General features: G+C 36.3%; 1 protein-coding gene across 3 annotated transcripts in view; it reads left to right on the top strand.

Annotated features, from left to right (window-relative positions):
* The window catches only part of CCSER1 (coiled-coil serine rich protein 1), a 1475382-nt gene that overhangs the window by 647950 nt on the left and 810551 nt on the right, over positions 1–16881 (top strand). For all 3 annotated transcript variants that reach the window (XM_058432918.1, XM_058432913.1, XM_032139358.2), the window contains one exon: positions 14666–14749. In XM_058432918.1, the coding sequence (XP_058288901.1) occupies positions 14666–14749 (84 nt within the window). The remainder of the gene's footprint in view (positions 1–14665; positions 14750–16881) is intronic.

The following is a 16881-nucleotide window of genomic DNA, read 5'->3' as shown; positions in this document are numbered from 1 at the left end:
TGTACAACCTCATTAGTTTTTATTGTTAGTTCAAAAAATGAAACAAAGAGGACACTAACAAATTGGAAATGACAAAAACATAATCTCATGGAACTTTTTTGACATCTTAACAAATTTATCATTGTAAGCTCATGTTTTTAACTTTTCCAAAAAATGTAGGACTTCAGTGAATTTTGTTGAGAGGTTGATGAACACTTTCTTGGTATTATGATATGTTTTTCTTTTATTTCATCTTTGCTACAATTACCTTCTCTGCTAACTTTTTATGTCTGAAACCCTACTTATTCTAGAAATGTAATATTTTTTCAATAACAAACTAAGAAAGATTGTGATAGTAAAACATAGTTTTGTACAAAGGAGTGTTTTTTAAATGATAAAGCCTCTATACAAATGTAAGGTGGCATTATTATTTTTTGAAAGATTATATATCAGTAAGAATTTTTAAGATATTCTAAGAGTACCATTCATTGTTGAAAAGATTATGCTGATATCCAAACATTCTTCTTCAACTGCTTGAAAATCTTAGGAGATATACCACTGTATCAAGAGATAATGCTATTTCCTTATTTGACTAATATGCTACAAAAATACATTTCTAACATACTGGCTTTGAACAACTGTTTGCTCTTGACCATCCCATAAAAGAGAAATTATTAACAATTTCAATACTAAATGAATAAATGCCATTTACTTTGATCATGGATATATTTTAAAATTACATTATAGTTTGTGTTTTATTTGTAAACTTCATCAACATTTCATATAAATGCCAGAGTAAATCAGAGTAAATATAATGTCTAAGAATCATTTGTTTAGTTTTATTTCAAAACTGTAAAAAAGACTTAGAATATACGATCTATGCTATTGTTTGGTAATATATTTGTTATATATATATTCTAAAGAACTATATAATTCTATATATATTATATATATATATATAAAATATATATATAATTCTAGGCTGGGGGTGGTGTCTCACGCCTGTAATCCCAGCACTTTGGGAGGCCAAGCGGGGTGGATCATGAGATCAGTAGTTCAAGACCAGCCTGGCCAATATGGTGAAACCCTGCCTCTACTAAAAATATAAAAATTAGCCAGGCATGGTGTCGGGCGCTTGTAGTCCCAGCTACTCAGGAGGCTGAGGCACGAGAATCGCTTGAACCCGGGAGGCGGAGTTTGCAGTGAGCCAAGATCATGCCATTCCACGCCAGCCTGGGCAACAGAGTGAGACTCCATCTCAAAAAAAATTAATTACAAATATAGAAATATAAATATATATAATATATATAATATATAAATATATATATATATAAAATTATGTGGGCAAACTATGTGAATTTTACCTCTAGTAAATGTAGTTCCATAATCAGTAAAGATATCATAAAAATATTATGCTTTTAAAATTGTTAAATAGTATTTCAATAGTATTCATTTCATAGTATTTAAATAGTACTCGTCTAAAAAGTACAATTACTGTAAATCATGGAATGTTAATCTCTTAAGTGAGCATATATAGATCTACAATGAATTTTTAGTTAATGTTTATAAAAAAATTTTATAGCATCAAGTAGTAATTATTAATGCTGAAATGATATATAAAATATTTTTTAATTGCTTTGAGCTAACTAATAAAGAAACAAAATTGTGGTTTTCTTAACCTTATTTTCAGTATTTGAGAAGCAGTGCCTCCCATGGACCTATTTGGATGAGTATATACCTCCACTGATTTATTTCGCTAGCTACCCAGGTGTTGCAGACAGCATGCTACTTTGAAACTAAGTCAACATAAGAATTATATGAGGTCACTTATTTAGGTAGAGCGGAATATATTGTCAATGATTACACATCGTTGTGTTTTCTAATCTCTGACCTCTGTCCTTGGCCATATTCCTTTTTTCTTTCTTCTTTTTTTTTTTCACTTGTCCATAAAATTCTGTCCTTGTTTGCCCTGATAAAGTTGTCTGTTTTCTTTGTTTTTTCATCTTTTGAACTTTTTGTTTATAAGACTAAAGAAACAGCTTGTAAATCTTACAGTAAAGCCCTCCAGAGAGAAGACCAGCAGTCTACAAATACAAAGAAAGCCATGATGACTCAATGTCAAACTTGATGTGTTTGAGAAGCCAAAAATTATGTTCATAATTTTACTGGAGGAATTATTGGGAGGTTTATGAGAATTAGAAATTATTATTTGTTTTTTATTTGCATTTTTTAAATGTTTTTGTCTTTTTTTAAATTATACTTTAAGTTCTGGGGTACATGTGCAGAACATGCAGTTTTCTTACACAGGTATACACATGCCATGGTGGCTTGCTGCACCCATCAACCTGTCACATACATTAGGTATTTCTCTAATGTTATCCCTCCCTTAGCCCCCGACCCCCTGACAGGCCCTGCAGTGTGATGTTCCCCTCCCTATGTCCATGTGTTCTCATTGTTAAACTCCCACTTATTAGTGAGAACATGCGGTGTTTCGTTTTCTGTCCTTGTGATAGTTTGCTGAGAATGATGGTTTCCAGCTTGTTCTATGTCCCTGCAAAGGACATGAACTCATCCTTTTTTATGGCTGCATAGTATTCCATGGTGTATATCTGCCACATTTTCTTTACCCAGTCTGTTATTGATGGACATTTGGGTTGGTTCCAAGTCTTCGCTATTGTGAATAGTGCTGCAATAAACATATGTGTGCATGTGTCTTTATACTAGAATGATTTATAATCCTTTGGGTATATATCTGGTAATGGGATTGCTGGGTCAAATGGTATTTCTAGTCCTAGATCCTTGAGGAATCACCACACTGACTTCCACAATGGTTGAACTAATTTACACTCCCACCAACAGTGTAAAAGTGTTCCTATTTCTCCACATCCTCTCCAGCATCTGTTGTTTTCTGACTTTTTAATGATCACCATTCTAACTGGCATGAGATGGTATCTCATTGTAGTTTTGATTTGCATTTCTCTAATGACCAGTGATGATGATTATTTTTTCTTATGTCTGTTGGCTGCATAAATGTCTTCTTTTGAGAAGTGTCTGTTCATATCCTTTGCCCACTTTTTGATGGGGTTGTTTGTTTTTTTCTTGTAAATTTGTTTAAGTTCTTTGTAGATTCTGGTTATTAGTCCTTTGTCAGATGGGTAGATTGCAAAAATTTTCTCCCATTCTGTAGGTTGCCTGTTCACTCTGATGATAGCTTCTTTTGCTGTGCAGAAGCTCGTTAGTTTAATTAGATCCCATTTGTCAGTTTTGTCTTTTTTTGCTATTGCTTTTAGTGTTTAGACATGAAGTCTTTGTCCATGCCTATGTCCTGAATGGTATTGCCCAAGTTTTCTTCTAGTATTTTTATGGTCCTAGGTCTTACGTTTAAGTCTTTGATCCATCTTGAGTTGATTTTTGTATAAGGTGTAAGGAAGGGGTCCAGTTTCAGTTTTCTGCATACGTCTAGCCAGTTTTCCCAACAACATTTATTAAATAGGGAATATTTTCCCCATTGCTTGTTTGTGTCAGGTTTGTCAAAGATCAGATGGTTGTAGATGTGTGATGTTATTTCTGAGGCATCTGTTCTGTTCCATTGGTCTATGTATCTGTTTTGGTACCAGTACGGTTACTGTAGCATTTCAGCATAATATTATTGTTCAAAATGATTTACGGATTCTACTTGCTTTTAGTTTTTGACATTTGATTTCTATTTAGTTAATAGTCCTAAACAATGGGATAATTCCAAATACAGGCAAAATGCATTATAAAATGTATAAGACTGGAGTCAGGAAACTGAACCTGGGACAAACTACCCAAATTTCTGAGTATGTGACTCTAACTTTCCGAATTTATAAAATAGAAGTACAGGAATGAAATCACTTGTATGTAACTTTTTATCTGTATTTCAGATTCTTTAGTAGGTTATATCATAAGAACATAAATATTGCTGATATACTTGAAATAAGCTATTTGAAAATCATTGCAAATATAATTTAAATCACAAAAATCAAAAATTAAATTACAAACTATTTATTTTTAAAAATTTACTGTGTGCATTTTTATACAACTATAATGACATAATTTACACTAATCCCAACTATAATAATTTAGAGTTTGTCGCTATGTTTAGATGATCTTGTAACAAGTTATTTCAAAATTTAGTGGCTTAAAACTATAATTTTATTTAGTTCACAATTTTCTATGTCAAGAACTTGGGAATGATTCAGCTGGGCAGTTCTAGCCTTGTGTTTCTCAGGCAGTTAGAGTGAGATGTTAGCTGGGACTGTAGTCACCTGAAGACTCCACCAGCCTAGATGTCCAAGGTAGCTCATACTCACAGCGTTCATCATCCAGCATTCAACACCAGTTGATGCTGGGTGTCCTTTGGGAGCTCAATGTAGCTGTCAGTGGAAGCGCCATGTGGTTTCTGCTTCTCAGCATGGCTACCGGGTTCTTTCTGCAAAGAAGTAACCTCAGAAGGAGCATTATAACTGACCATGATGGAAGGCCTTTCCTGATCTAATCCTGAAAGCCATGCAGAGTCATCATATTCTATTAATCATGCAAGTGAATAAGACTAGCCAAGATGCAAGAACAGGAACATTAGACTCCACTTTTCAACAGGAATACTAGCAAAGGGTTTATAGCTGTCTTTAATCTACCACACTGAGTTCCATATTTATGAATAATTATTGAATTAAGAAATAATAGAATTGAATTTTAGTCCAAAAATTAATTACACTTGGATGAGAAAGAGAATGTTGTAATTATTAAATTGTATTTTTCCAATCAATGAATAATATGCATTTTTACAAGCACAAGGTCAAATTGGTTACATTAGCCTACAGGTTAATGGAATAACTTTATTTTGAATACCAAGAATATTAAAATCCTGTTCATTCTACACATCAATATGATTTCTAACTCAATAGATCATCCTTTCAAATATGTTTTAGAATTTTGCAAATACAATGAGAATTTTGATGGGTTATTGCTATCAACCCTCATCTGAGAGTAAGTGTTGTTTAAAAGCTTTCATTTTGCCTGCTAGATAGATACTTTAGGTTGGTGCAGAAGTAATTGTGGTTTTTGTCATAAAAGTAATGGCAAAAGCCTAAATTACTTTCGCACCAATCTAATATTTATGTGAATGTTGCCACTGTATATATATACAACTAAAGACAAAATGCTGGGTAGCAAAAATTCATTTGCAAAGCCATTCATAGAGAAGACTTTTATAAATTGTCTTCTGATGGCGTATAATAAATATTTTATATGTGTTTTTCCATAAATGAATGTAAATGATATATTAACATCTATCCGGTTTAATGCGGTGAGATTGTGAACTCCTTCAAAATTTTCCTGGGAATAAAATCTGAGAATTTTTAAAATGAGAATAGTTTTGGAAAACTGAGTTTCTTTGCGGTTCCTAGTAGCCACAATATAGGGAAATGTTCTATTTCAAACTATTTAATCAACAAAATGTTAATTAATACAAAAATACTGTTGTTAATTGTTCAACAAAAACAATTGTAGTAGATATAGGCCAAATCTCAGATCCCATCTCAATAAAGGACTCACTGACCAGCTTCCAGGAGTGTGGCTAGCCCACTACAGCATTAGCTTTTTCAAGGTTCAGCCTTAGCTCTCCAGGTGAAGTTCAAGCTCATCACTGGGTGATCTGAAGCAAAGGCTGAGATCTAGCTATTCATGAGGCACTCCCCAACCAATGACTGAACAAGGGAGTGGTATAAGAGCCAACCCACTTTCGCTCAACATGGGGATTTCTGTAACAGGAAGTCTTAGCTATGAGCCCCTCATTTGGCTGATAGAGAATTTGTTAGTAGGAATCAAGGTTTGACTGTCCCCTACTCAATCCTGAATCCTCTTCTTTTTTTTTTTTTTTTCTCTTCACATTTCTTTCCTTTCCCTTCCTTAATAAACTTTATGTACTCTTAACTCCATTTGATTCCTGGGGAACCAACTTGTGACATTTTATTTTATGAACAAAATTAACTTTTCTTAAGTGACATATTATGCAAGACTTTGGTAATATAAGTAGTAATACAATAGAGTTTTTGTCATAAGGTGGTTATAGTTTGGTGTCATCATCAACCTTTGCAGAAATTTCCATGGGACTAAAAAAGTTAAGTAACTAGCACAGAACTACCTGGCTAGTTACTTGTAGCATCCAGGATTTGATCCTGTATCTCTCTGATTGTAAGAAACATGATTATTATCTTATCTGCATCCTACTAGACTAATATTAATATTTCCTTTGCAGTATAGAGCAGGTAAAACCTTTTACCATTAACAGTAATATTTAGAGTCTAGAAGTATAAGTATTAAAAATGAGTATAATCCCTGTCCATAATACTTATGATTTGGGGAATAAATTGGACTATTGTAAAAGAGGTGGAACAGAAAGAGTTAATAAGCATCTTCCTCCTAGTCAAGCTGGTTGTCAGCAAATGAAAAGAGATACTAATAAATTACAACTAAGCAAGGTGTGGTGGCTCACACTTGTAGTCCTACCTCTTCAAGGGGCCAAGGTAGGAAGTTCGAGGCCAGCATGGACAACATAAAGCAACCCCATCTCAACAAAATATTTTAAAAGTTTCTGGGTAAAATAATAACCATGGTGAAAATCAAATCAAGAACTCAATCTCATTTACATTAGCAAAAAAAAAAAACTTACAAATATACTTAACCAAGGAAATGAAAGAGCTCTATAAGAACTATAAAACACTGATGAAAAAAATCATATATGACATAAAAAATGGAAATACATCCTATGCTTAAGCTCATGGACTGTTAGAATCAAAATTGCGAAAATGACCATACTGTCCAAAGCAATCCAAATATTCAATGCAATTCCTATAAAAATACCCCAACATCATTTTTTGCAGAATTAGGAAAAAAACAGTTTTAAAACTTATGTGGAACCAAAAAAGAGTGCTAATAGCCAAAGTGATCCTAAGCAAAAAGAATAAATCTGGAGGCATCATATTACTTCAAATTTTACTACAAGGCTATAGTAACCAAAATAACATGGTACCCGTATAAAAGTAGATACATAGACCATTGGAACAGAATAGAGAACCCAGAAATAAAACCAAATGCAACAGCCAGCTGATCTTTGACAAAGCCAACAAAAACATACACTGAGCAAAGAACACCCTATTCAATAAATGATACTGTAAAAATTGGATATCCAGATGTAGAAGAATGAAACTGGATCCCTATTCTCACCAGGTACAAAAATTAACTGAAGATGGATTGAAGACTTAAATCTAAGCCCTAAAACCATAAAAATTATATTAGAAAATCTAAGAGAAACTATTCCGGACATTGGCTTAGGCAAAGAATTTATGACTATGACCCCAAAAACAAATGTAACAAAAAGGAAAATAAATAAATGAGACCTAATTAAACTTAAAAGCTTCTATACAACAAAAGAAATAATCAACAGAGTAAACAGACAACTTATAGAATGAGAGAAAATATTTGCCACCTGTACATCGACAAAGAACTAATATCCAGAATCTACAAGCAACTCAAATCAGCAAGAAAAAAAATAAATAATCCCATGAAAAAGTGGGTAAATGACATAAGCAGACATTCCTCAAAATAAGATATACAAATGGCCAACAAACCATATGAAAAAATGCTCAACATCACTAACTACCAGGGAAATGTCCATTAAAACCACAATGAAATGTCACTTTATCCAGAATAACCATTATTAAAAAATCAAAAGACAATAGATGTTACCATGGATGTGGTAAATGGTGAAAATGGAATACTTATGCACTGCTGATGAGACTATAAATTAGTACAACCTCTATGGAAAATATTATGGAGATTTCTCAAAGAACTAAAAGTACATCTATTATTAAATTCAGCAATCTCACTACTGGGTATCTACCCAAAGGAAAAGAAATCATTGTATCAAAAAGACAACTGCCTGCATATGTTTGTCACAGCACAATTCACAATTACAAAGATATGGAATCAATTTAAGTGCCCATTAACTGATAAATGTATAAAGAAAACATGGTATTATAAGTCAGGCATGGTGGCTGATGCCTGTAATCCCAACATTTTGGGATGCTGGGGCAGGAGGATCACTTGAGCCCAGGAGGTTAAGACTAGTCTGAGCAACAAAGCGAGACCCCATTTCCACACACACACACACACACACAATTAGCCAGGCATGGTAGCATATGCCTGTAGTCCTGGCTACTCAAGAGGCTGAGGCAGGAGGATCCTTTAAGCATAGGAGGTTGAGGTTACAGTAAGCTGACATACTACTGTACTCCAGCCTTGGTGAAGAACAAGGTCATACACACACACACACACATACACACACACATATGCACACACACAGCACACACTGTGGAATACTATTTAGCCATAAAAATAACAAACTAATGAAAGCATTTTGCAGCAACTTGGAAGTAATTCAGGAATGGAAAACTAAATACCCCATGTTCTCATTTATAAGTGGGAGCTAAGCCGTGGGTATGCAAAGCCAGAGTGATATAATAGACACTGGAGACTTAGAAGCGGGGAAGTGTGAAGGGAGTGAGGGATGAAAAATTACCTATTGGGTACAATGTACACTATTTAGGTGATAAGTACACTAAAATCCCAGACTTCACCACTATACAATTCATCAATGTAACCAAAAACCACTTGTACCCCTAAAGCTATTGAAATAATAATAACAAACCAATAAAAATAAAATTAAAAAAATAAGGTAAAAAAATAAGTTAGTTGGATGTGGTGGTGCATGCCCGTACTCCTAGCTACTTGGGAGGCCGAGGCAGGAAGATTACTTGAGCCCAGGACTTTGAGGTTACAGTGAGCCTTGATTGAGCCATTGCACTCCAGACTACTCAACAGAGTGATACCCTGTCTCTAAATAAATAAATAAGAACTATACATTCTTTGTAGCTCAGTATGGAAGAAGTAGAAATTCTACCATGAGAACTAGAATAAACAGGTATTAATAAACAGGTATTATGTTTTCTCTAATCCTTTAGATTTTTTTGTTGTTGTTGTTGTTCCTTGTTAGCTCAGATAAGGGTGCCAGATTTCAGAGAAAATGGGTATACTGCTGTTTATACTGCTTATTTGGTAATTGTATTGGAAAAAAACATGAATTTGAGCATCTTCTTTTTTTCAAATAGAGATAGTGTTTCACTGTGTTACCCAAGCTAGTCTTGAAGTCCTGGGCTCAAGCGATCCTCCTTCCTTGGCCTCCCAAAGTGCTAGGATTACAAGCAAGAGCCACCATGGCCAGCCAAATTTGATCATCTTGTATGTGTCAGTTATTATGTTTTGTGCTAGTAATATGGTAATGAAATAGAAACTATATGCTCAAATAGGGAATAAAACTAGTTCAATGAGGCCAGGAATGGTGGCTCATGCCTGTAATCCCAGCACTTTGGGAGGCCAAGGTGGGTGGATCACCTGAAGTCTGGAGTTTGAGACCAGCCTAACCAACACGGTGAAACCCCCTCTCTACTAAAAATAGAAAAAATTAGCCAGGTATGGTGGCACATGCCTGTAATCCCAGCTACTTGGGAGGCTGAGGCAGGAGAATTGCTTGAACGTGGGAGGCAGAGGTTGCGGTGAGCTGAGATTGTGCCATTGCACTCCAGCCTGGGCAACAAGAGCGAAACTCTGTCTCAACAACAACAACAACAACAACAACAAAAACTAGTTCAGTGAGGTTGGGGAACAAGCAAACAACACTTTAAGTATTGCATGAAATGATGTATGGTATGGATGCTATGGAGCATTCCCAAAGGGATGTAGGCTGGAGTGCAGTGGCCGGATGTCGGCTCACTGCAAGCTCCGCCTTCCGGGTTCACGCCATTCTCCTGCCTCAGCCTCCTGAGTAGCTGGGACTACAGGTGCCCACCACCGCGCTCAGCTAATTTTTTGTGTTTTTACTAGAGATGGGGTTTCACCGTGTTAGCCATGATGGTCTCGATCTCCTGTCTCCTGATGTGATCTGCCCACCTCGGCCTTCCAAAGTGCTGGGATTACAGGCGTGAGCCACTGCCCCTGACAAGAGTAATTCTTGAGATGTGTCTTGGAGCATGAGGTATTATGAGGGAGAGAAGGATACAATGGGTAGAAGGCAATAAAATCCAGAAATTTGCATGTGTAAAGTGAGGAGATGTGAAACAACAGTGCATTTCAGTGCTGTAGGAATGAGCAAAGTGAGGAGGTTGAAAGTCAAAAACTTTGCAGCTCCGGAAATAAGCAAATAACAGATAATGAAGGGTACAATACACTATGCTGAAAAGTTTTGATTTTCTTCCTGAAGGAGATGATTAGCAGTTAAATTAGGAAGTGACAAAATTAATTCCTGCTTAGAAAAATCTCTCTGGCAAATAGGGAAAGTGATAGAGATAAAGGAAAAATCACTTTAGAGACAATTACAGAAATTTGGGTAAGAAGCAACAAGTACTTAGACTGTCAATGTGGAATAGAGAGGAGTAAGTCCATGAAATAGTGAAGAGGTAGAGATTAAATTTGGTTCCAGATTTGGTTCAAAGTGAGTAGCAGCTGAACGTATATGATGGCTTCCTGATTATTAATTTAGGAAATAGGAAGACAATGGGGAAATCAGCAGAAGTGAAATCTTAAGGTGGCGGAAGAGGATGTTGAATTGGAGTGTCCATGGAACAATATTGAGTATATGTTTAGTGAGTAGTTGTACTTAAGAGCTGGAGCTTGGAATACAGATAATTCTGGATTCGCTAGTTGTATCTTGTAGTTACCAGCTGTATTAGTCAGGGTTCTTTAGAGCGACAGAACTGATGGAATATATATACACACACACACACACACACAATAACTCACATATATATAAGTGTATATATATACACACACACACACACACACATATATGTGAGTTTATTAAGTATTAACTCACATGATTACAAGGTCCACAATAGGCCATCTGCAGGCTGAGAAGCAAGGAGAGCCAGTCCGAATTCCAGAACTGAAGAATTTGGAGTCCAATGTTCAAGGGCAGGAAGCATCTGGCACAGGAGAAATATGTAGGCTGGGAGGCTAGGCCACTCTCTCTTTTCACATTTTTCTGCCTGCTTATATTCTAGCCATGCTGGCAGCTGATTAGATTGTGCCCACCCAGATTAAGGGTGGATTTGTCTTTCCCAGCTCACCGACTCAAATGTTAATCTCCATCGGCAACAGCCTCACAGACACATCCTGGATCAATAGCCTGTATCCTTAAATCCAATCAATTTGATACTCAGTATTAACCATCACACCAGCATAGAGTAGTAGAGGCCACGGATGTGGATATATTGTGTACATTGAGGTCGTGGTTGGGTGTACATGCAGAGTGAGAAGATTAAATGCCCAAAGATTGAGTGAAAGGCACAATTGTTACAGGGACATCATTAAAGATGAGCACTGTAACGTGGATATTGGTTTGAGAATTAATATTTAATTATAGCCAGGGACCAAGTGGTATAGTATCTATACTAGTCCATTTTCACACCACTATAAAGAACAACCTGAGACTGGGTCATACATAAAGCAAAGAGGTTCAATTGACTCACAATTCTGTGTGGCTAGGGAGGCCAAAGGAAACTTAAAATCATGGCGGAAGGCTGAGGGGAAGCAAGGCACTTTTTCACAAAGCAACAGGAGAGAGAGAGAGCTTAGGGGAAACTGCCACTTTTAAGCCATCAGATCTCATGAGAACTCCCTCACTATCACCAGAACAGCATAGGGGAAACCACCCCCATGATCCAATCACCTCCCACCAGGTCTCTCCTGTGACACATGGGAATTACAATTTAAGATGAGATTTGGGTGGGATCACAGAGAGAAACCATTTCATTCTGTCCCTGGCCCCTCCCAAATCTCATGTTCTTGTCATATTTGAAAACCAATCTTGCCTTCGCAATGGTCCCCCAAAGTCTAACTCATTACAGCATTAACTCAAAAGCCCAAGTCCAAAGTCTCATCTGAGACAAGGCAAATCTCTCTCACCTATGGGCCTGTAAAATAAAAAGCAAGTTACTTACTTCCAAGCTACAATGGAGGTACAGGCAATGGGTAAATGTTCTTATTCCAAATGAAAGGGATTGGCCAAAACAAAAGGGCCACAGGCCTCATGCAATTCTGAAACCTGGTGGGGCAATCATTAAATCTTAAAGCTCCAAAATCTCCTTTGACTCTGTGTCTTACATCCAGGGAACGCTGACACAAGGGATGGACTCCCATTGCCTTGGGCAGCTCCACCCTTGTGACCCTGTGGGTTATACCCCCTGTGGCTCCTTTCACAGCCTGGTGTTGAGTGCCTGATATAGTTTGGCTGTGTCCCCACCCAAATCTCAACTTGAATTGTATCTCCCAGAATTCCCACATGTTGTGGGAGGAACCCAGGGGGAGGTAATTGAATCATGGGGGCTGTTCTTTCCTATGCTATTCTCATGCTTGTGAATAAGTCTCACAGATCTGATGGGTTTATCAGGGGTTTCCACTTTTGCTTCTTCCTCATTTTCGCTTGCCACTGCCATGTAAGTAGGACCTTTCACCTCCTGCCACGATTCTGAGGCCTCCCCAGCCATGTGAAACTGTAAGTCCAATTAAACCTCTTTTTCTTCCCATTCTCAGGTATGTCTTTATCAGCAGCATGAAAATGGACTAATACAGTGCCTGTGGCTTTTCCAGGCACATGGTGCAAGCTGTTGGTGGATCTATGATTCTGGGATCTGGAGGACAGTGACCCTCTTCTCACAGTTCCCCTAAGCAGTGCCCCAGTGGGGATTCTGTGTGGGTGGCTCCAACCCCACATTTCCCTTCTGCACTGCCCTAGCAGAGGTTCTCCATAAGGGCTCTACCCCTGCAGCAGACTTCTGCCTGGACATCCAGGCATTTCCATACATTCTCTGAAATCTAGGCAGAGGTTCCCAAACCTCAACTCTTGTCTTCTGTGCACCTGCAGGCCCAACACCACATGTAAGCCACCAATGCTTGGGGCTTGTACCCTCTGAAGCAAAGACCTGGGCTGTACTTTGGCCCCTATTAGCCATGGCTGGAGCAAGAGCAGCTGGGATGCAGGCTGCCATGGCCCAAAGTTACACAGAGCAGCAGGGCCCTGGACACAGCCCACAAAACCATTTTTCTCTCCTAAGCCTCCTGGCCTGTAATGGGAGAGGCTGCTGTCCTTGTTGGGAGAGGCTCCTGTATGGTGGTGGGAGAGGCTGCAGTGAAGATCTCTGAAATGCCCTGGAGACATTTTCCTCATTGTCTTGGCTATAACATTTGGCTCTTCATTACTTAGGCAATTTTCTGCAGTCATCTTGAATTTTTCCCCAGAAAATGGGTTTTTCTTTTCTACCTCATGGTCAGGCTGCAAATTTTTCAAACTTTTATGCTCCGCTTCTCTTTTAAATAAAAGTGCCTGTTTCCAATAATCCATTTTTGAATGCATATGACTGAATGCATTTGGAATCAGCCAGGTCACCTCTTGAATACTCTGCTGCTTAGAAATTTCTTCCACCAGTTACCCTAAATCATGTCTCTCTAGTTCAAAGTTTCACAGATCTCTCGGGCAGTGGCAAAATGCCACCAGGCTCCTTGCTAAGGCATAGCAATAGTGACCTTTACTCCAGTTCCCAGGAAGTTCCTTATCTTCATTTGAGACTACCTCAGCCTGGACTTTGTTGACCAAATCACCATCACCATTTTAATCAAAACCATTTTAGTTTCTAGGAAGCTCCAAACTTTCTCACATCTTCCTGTCTTCTGAGCCCTCCAAACTGTTCCAACCTCTGCCTATTACCCAGTTTCAAAGGTGCTTCCACATTTTCAGTTTATCTTTACAGCAGTGCCCCACTCCAATCATCAATTTTCTGTATTAGTCCATTTTCACATTGCGATAAAGAATGATCTAAGACTAGATAATTTATACAGGAAAAAGGTTTAATTGACTCATAGTTTCTCATGGCTGGGGAAGCCTCAGGAAACTTACAATCATGGTGGAAGGCTAAGGGGAAGTAAAGCATGTCCTCACAAGGTGGCAGGAGTCAGAGAGTGCTCAGGGAAAACTGCCACTTTTAAACCATCAGATCTCACGAGAACTTTCTCACTATCGTGAGAATATCATGGGGAAAACCACCCCATGATCCAATCACTTCCCACCAGGTCCCTCCCTCCACATGTGGAGATTACAATTCGAGATGAGATTTTGGTGGGGACACTGAGCCAAGCCATATCACTATCTTTTTAATGTAGAGTTATTTCTGTTCTACTTACTATGTATGCACAAATATGAGAGGGAATAATTTAGGAACGTTTCCTGGTTTCTGTCCTAGGCAAATAAATTGATAGAGGCATACCAAAAAGAAAACAAAAAACTAAGCAAAAACATATGTGTATGTGTATGTGTGTATGTGTGTGTGTGTGTGTGTGTGTGTGTGTGTGTGTGTCTACATGATTATAGCCTAAAAGCATTTTTTGGATACATTATTTTTTGCAACTAAGATTATGAAAAATATCATACTGTAGAGGGAATTTGAGTTTCATCAGTCAGATGCAATTATCTCCCACTGTGTGAAGCTGACTTTCCTTATCAAGAGCAAAGTAAAAGGGCTAAGCCTATTATACCGTCTCTTTGATGTTTTTATAGGATATAATGAAAGATGAATGCTCGATGCTCAAGCTGCAGCTGAAAGAGAAGGATGAACTCATTTCCCAACTTCAGGAAGAGCTGGTAAGTGATAACAATACTTGGCCCACAGAGTGTACTTTCCTTTCAAGGTTATTTGTTCCACACCCTTATTTATTAACACCAATGGCATTAGTTATTTGTAAATCCTTCCAGTGGTTCAATCCAATGATTAGTTTTTATAATTCTGTCATGAAAACTGTAGATCTTTGACAAGCTGAAGAATAGAAAGGATGTTTTATAATATATGTGGAAATGTATATGATTCCAGAAACATATCACTGAACCAGGATTAAACATTTCAGTTGTATCTATCAGAAATCTTGAAGGCTTAGGCCACATTGTTTTTGTAAAGCGCATGATTTAACTCCATAAAGCTATACCTAAAGACACAGATCTATAATATAAAGCAAAATACTTCATCTAGCAAACAAAACCAGATTTTACAATTTATTTTTATAAAGCCATCAAAAATATATTAACCTAATGAGACTTCTTGTCAATTTATTATATAGTTCCCAAATTATGTAAAAATTATACCAAAATATGAAGTGTGTGTAGTTCAGGTTTTAGAGTGTGGTTTTTAATGTAATATCATAAAAAGAAAGGAATTATACTTTCATAATATAAAAATGCATTTGGTAGATAACAGAGCAGTGGGCATTATTTTTTCTAAGTATGTGTTTTCTATTTATGAATATTAACAGTATTTTGCAATAAAATGTGCACTTGATGTAAATTTTAAAAGATAGTACTCTAAAACAATAATAGAAAGAACTAAGAGATATTTTAAATTATCATTAATTTTTACACTAACAATAAAGAAATAACCATGCAATAAGAGAGACCCTGACTCGTTATCAAGATCAAGATACAAATCCTTCTCAACATATTTTTAATGATTATTTCAGACTCACAATAGTGTATTATGTAATTATTGAACACAGCTAAATTACAAAACAGACTTTATAGATCATCAAACTTCTGAGGACTCCTAACATATTGGTGAGATATTAGAGAAATTCAGAGCATAATTTATAGACTCTTCACAATGGACAATGTTTTCCCTGAAACTTGACCTTTATTTAAACAGTGTTCTATGATTGGATTGATGCTGATCATTGGTCCCATTAACATGTTACTGTGGCTTTAGAAGACTTATAAACTAGTACTTAGGATAAGAATAGTATCACAGACAAAAGGAACATGTGTTACATTACCGAAATAACTTTTTATAAACCTATAAGTAACATATTGTAGTGTCAATTTTATATATTACATAATGAAAACATTTATTTAAATATAGCCTTCTTGGTACATATTATCTAATAATGCTTTTTTATGTGGCATACAAAAATATCTTTGAGTTGACTAAATATCACATATAGATATTTATTGCATAATGGATAAAATAATCAATTTTAACATACCAGAGTATTTATTACTTTGTCAGAGAGTGCTTATTTTGAATTTGGGTAATTAACTCAGAAAAGAGTATTCTTTTTTTCTCAGCATTAGTTATGATCAGTTTTAAAACATTCATATGCAAGAAATCGGACCTTCATTTGCTGAATTAAATGAAAAAGAAAATGATTACTTTCAAAGGCAGTATGCGTAGTTATAATTTAAAAAATTTATTACACCTCCATCTAAAAAAGTCCTATATATTTTTTTTTCTTTTCTTTATACTTGAATTACTCAAATTGGCTACTTAGTTTCTAAAATTTCTCAGGTAATAATCAAGCAGCATTTTAATTTTGTGCTATTGTAGTTTTCATAATCATCTTGAATATTTAAACAGGAAAAATGTTAACTTTTAAAAATATAGTTTATTTGATTAATTAAAAAGGACTGCAGCTAAGGGGGAAGTATGTAATTGGTGATTCAAGAATTTTACTTAGAGGAAATATGATTGGAAAAAAATTGTCATTCAAACTGGATTTGGAGCATGGATGAGAAATGCCAATCACATAGGCCAATACAAACCCCTTGCCTCCATGGAAAATTTTGGTCCTACTATTTCTGATCCTGGTAATAAATCACTTGTGACATTTTGTTATGGTGGAGGTTAAATTTTACACTTATGCCTTACTTACATTGAAAATTTCAAAAAATGTTAGAAACCAGTTGAGTTATACTCTACTATATACTACAGGTTCATAATCTTTAATAATTTA

This window comes from Hylobates moloch, unplaced genomic scaffold (genome assembly GCF_009828535.3).
Source record: "Hylobates moloch isolate HMO894 unplaced genomic scaffold, HMol_V3 SCAFFOLD_2, whole genome shotgun sequence".
NCBI classification, from domain to species: Eukaryota; Metazoa; Chordata; class Mammalia; order Primates; family Hylobatidae; genus Hylobates; species Hylobates moloch.
Note: the sequence above shows the minus strand (reverse complement) of the source record. Positions and strands in the feature narration are given on the sequence as shown.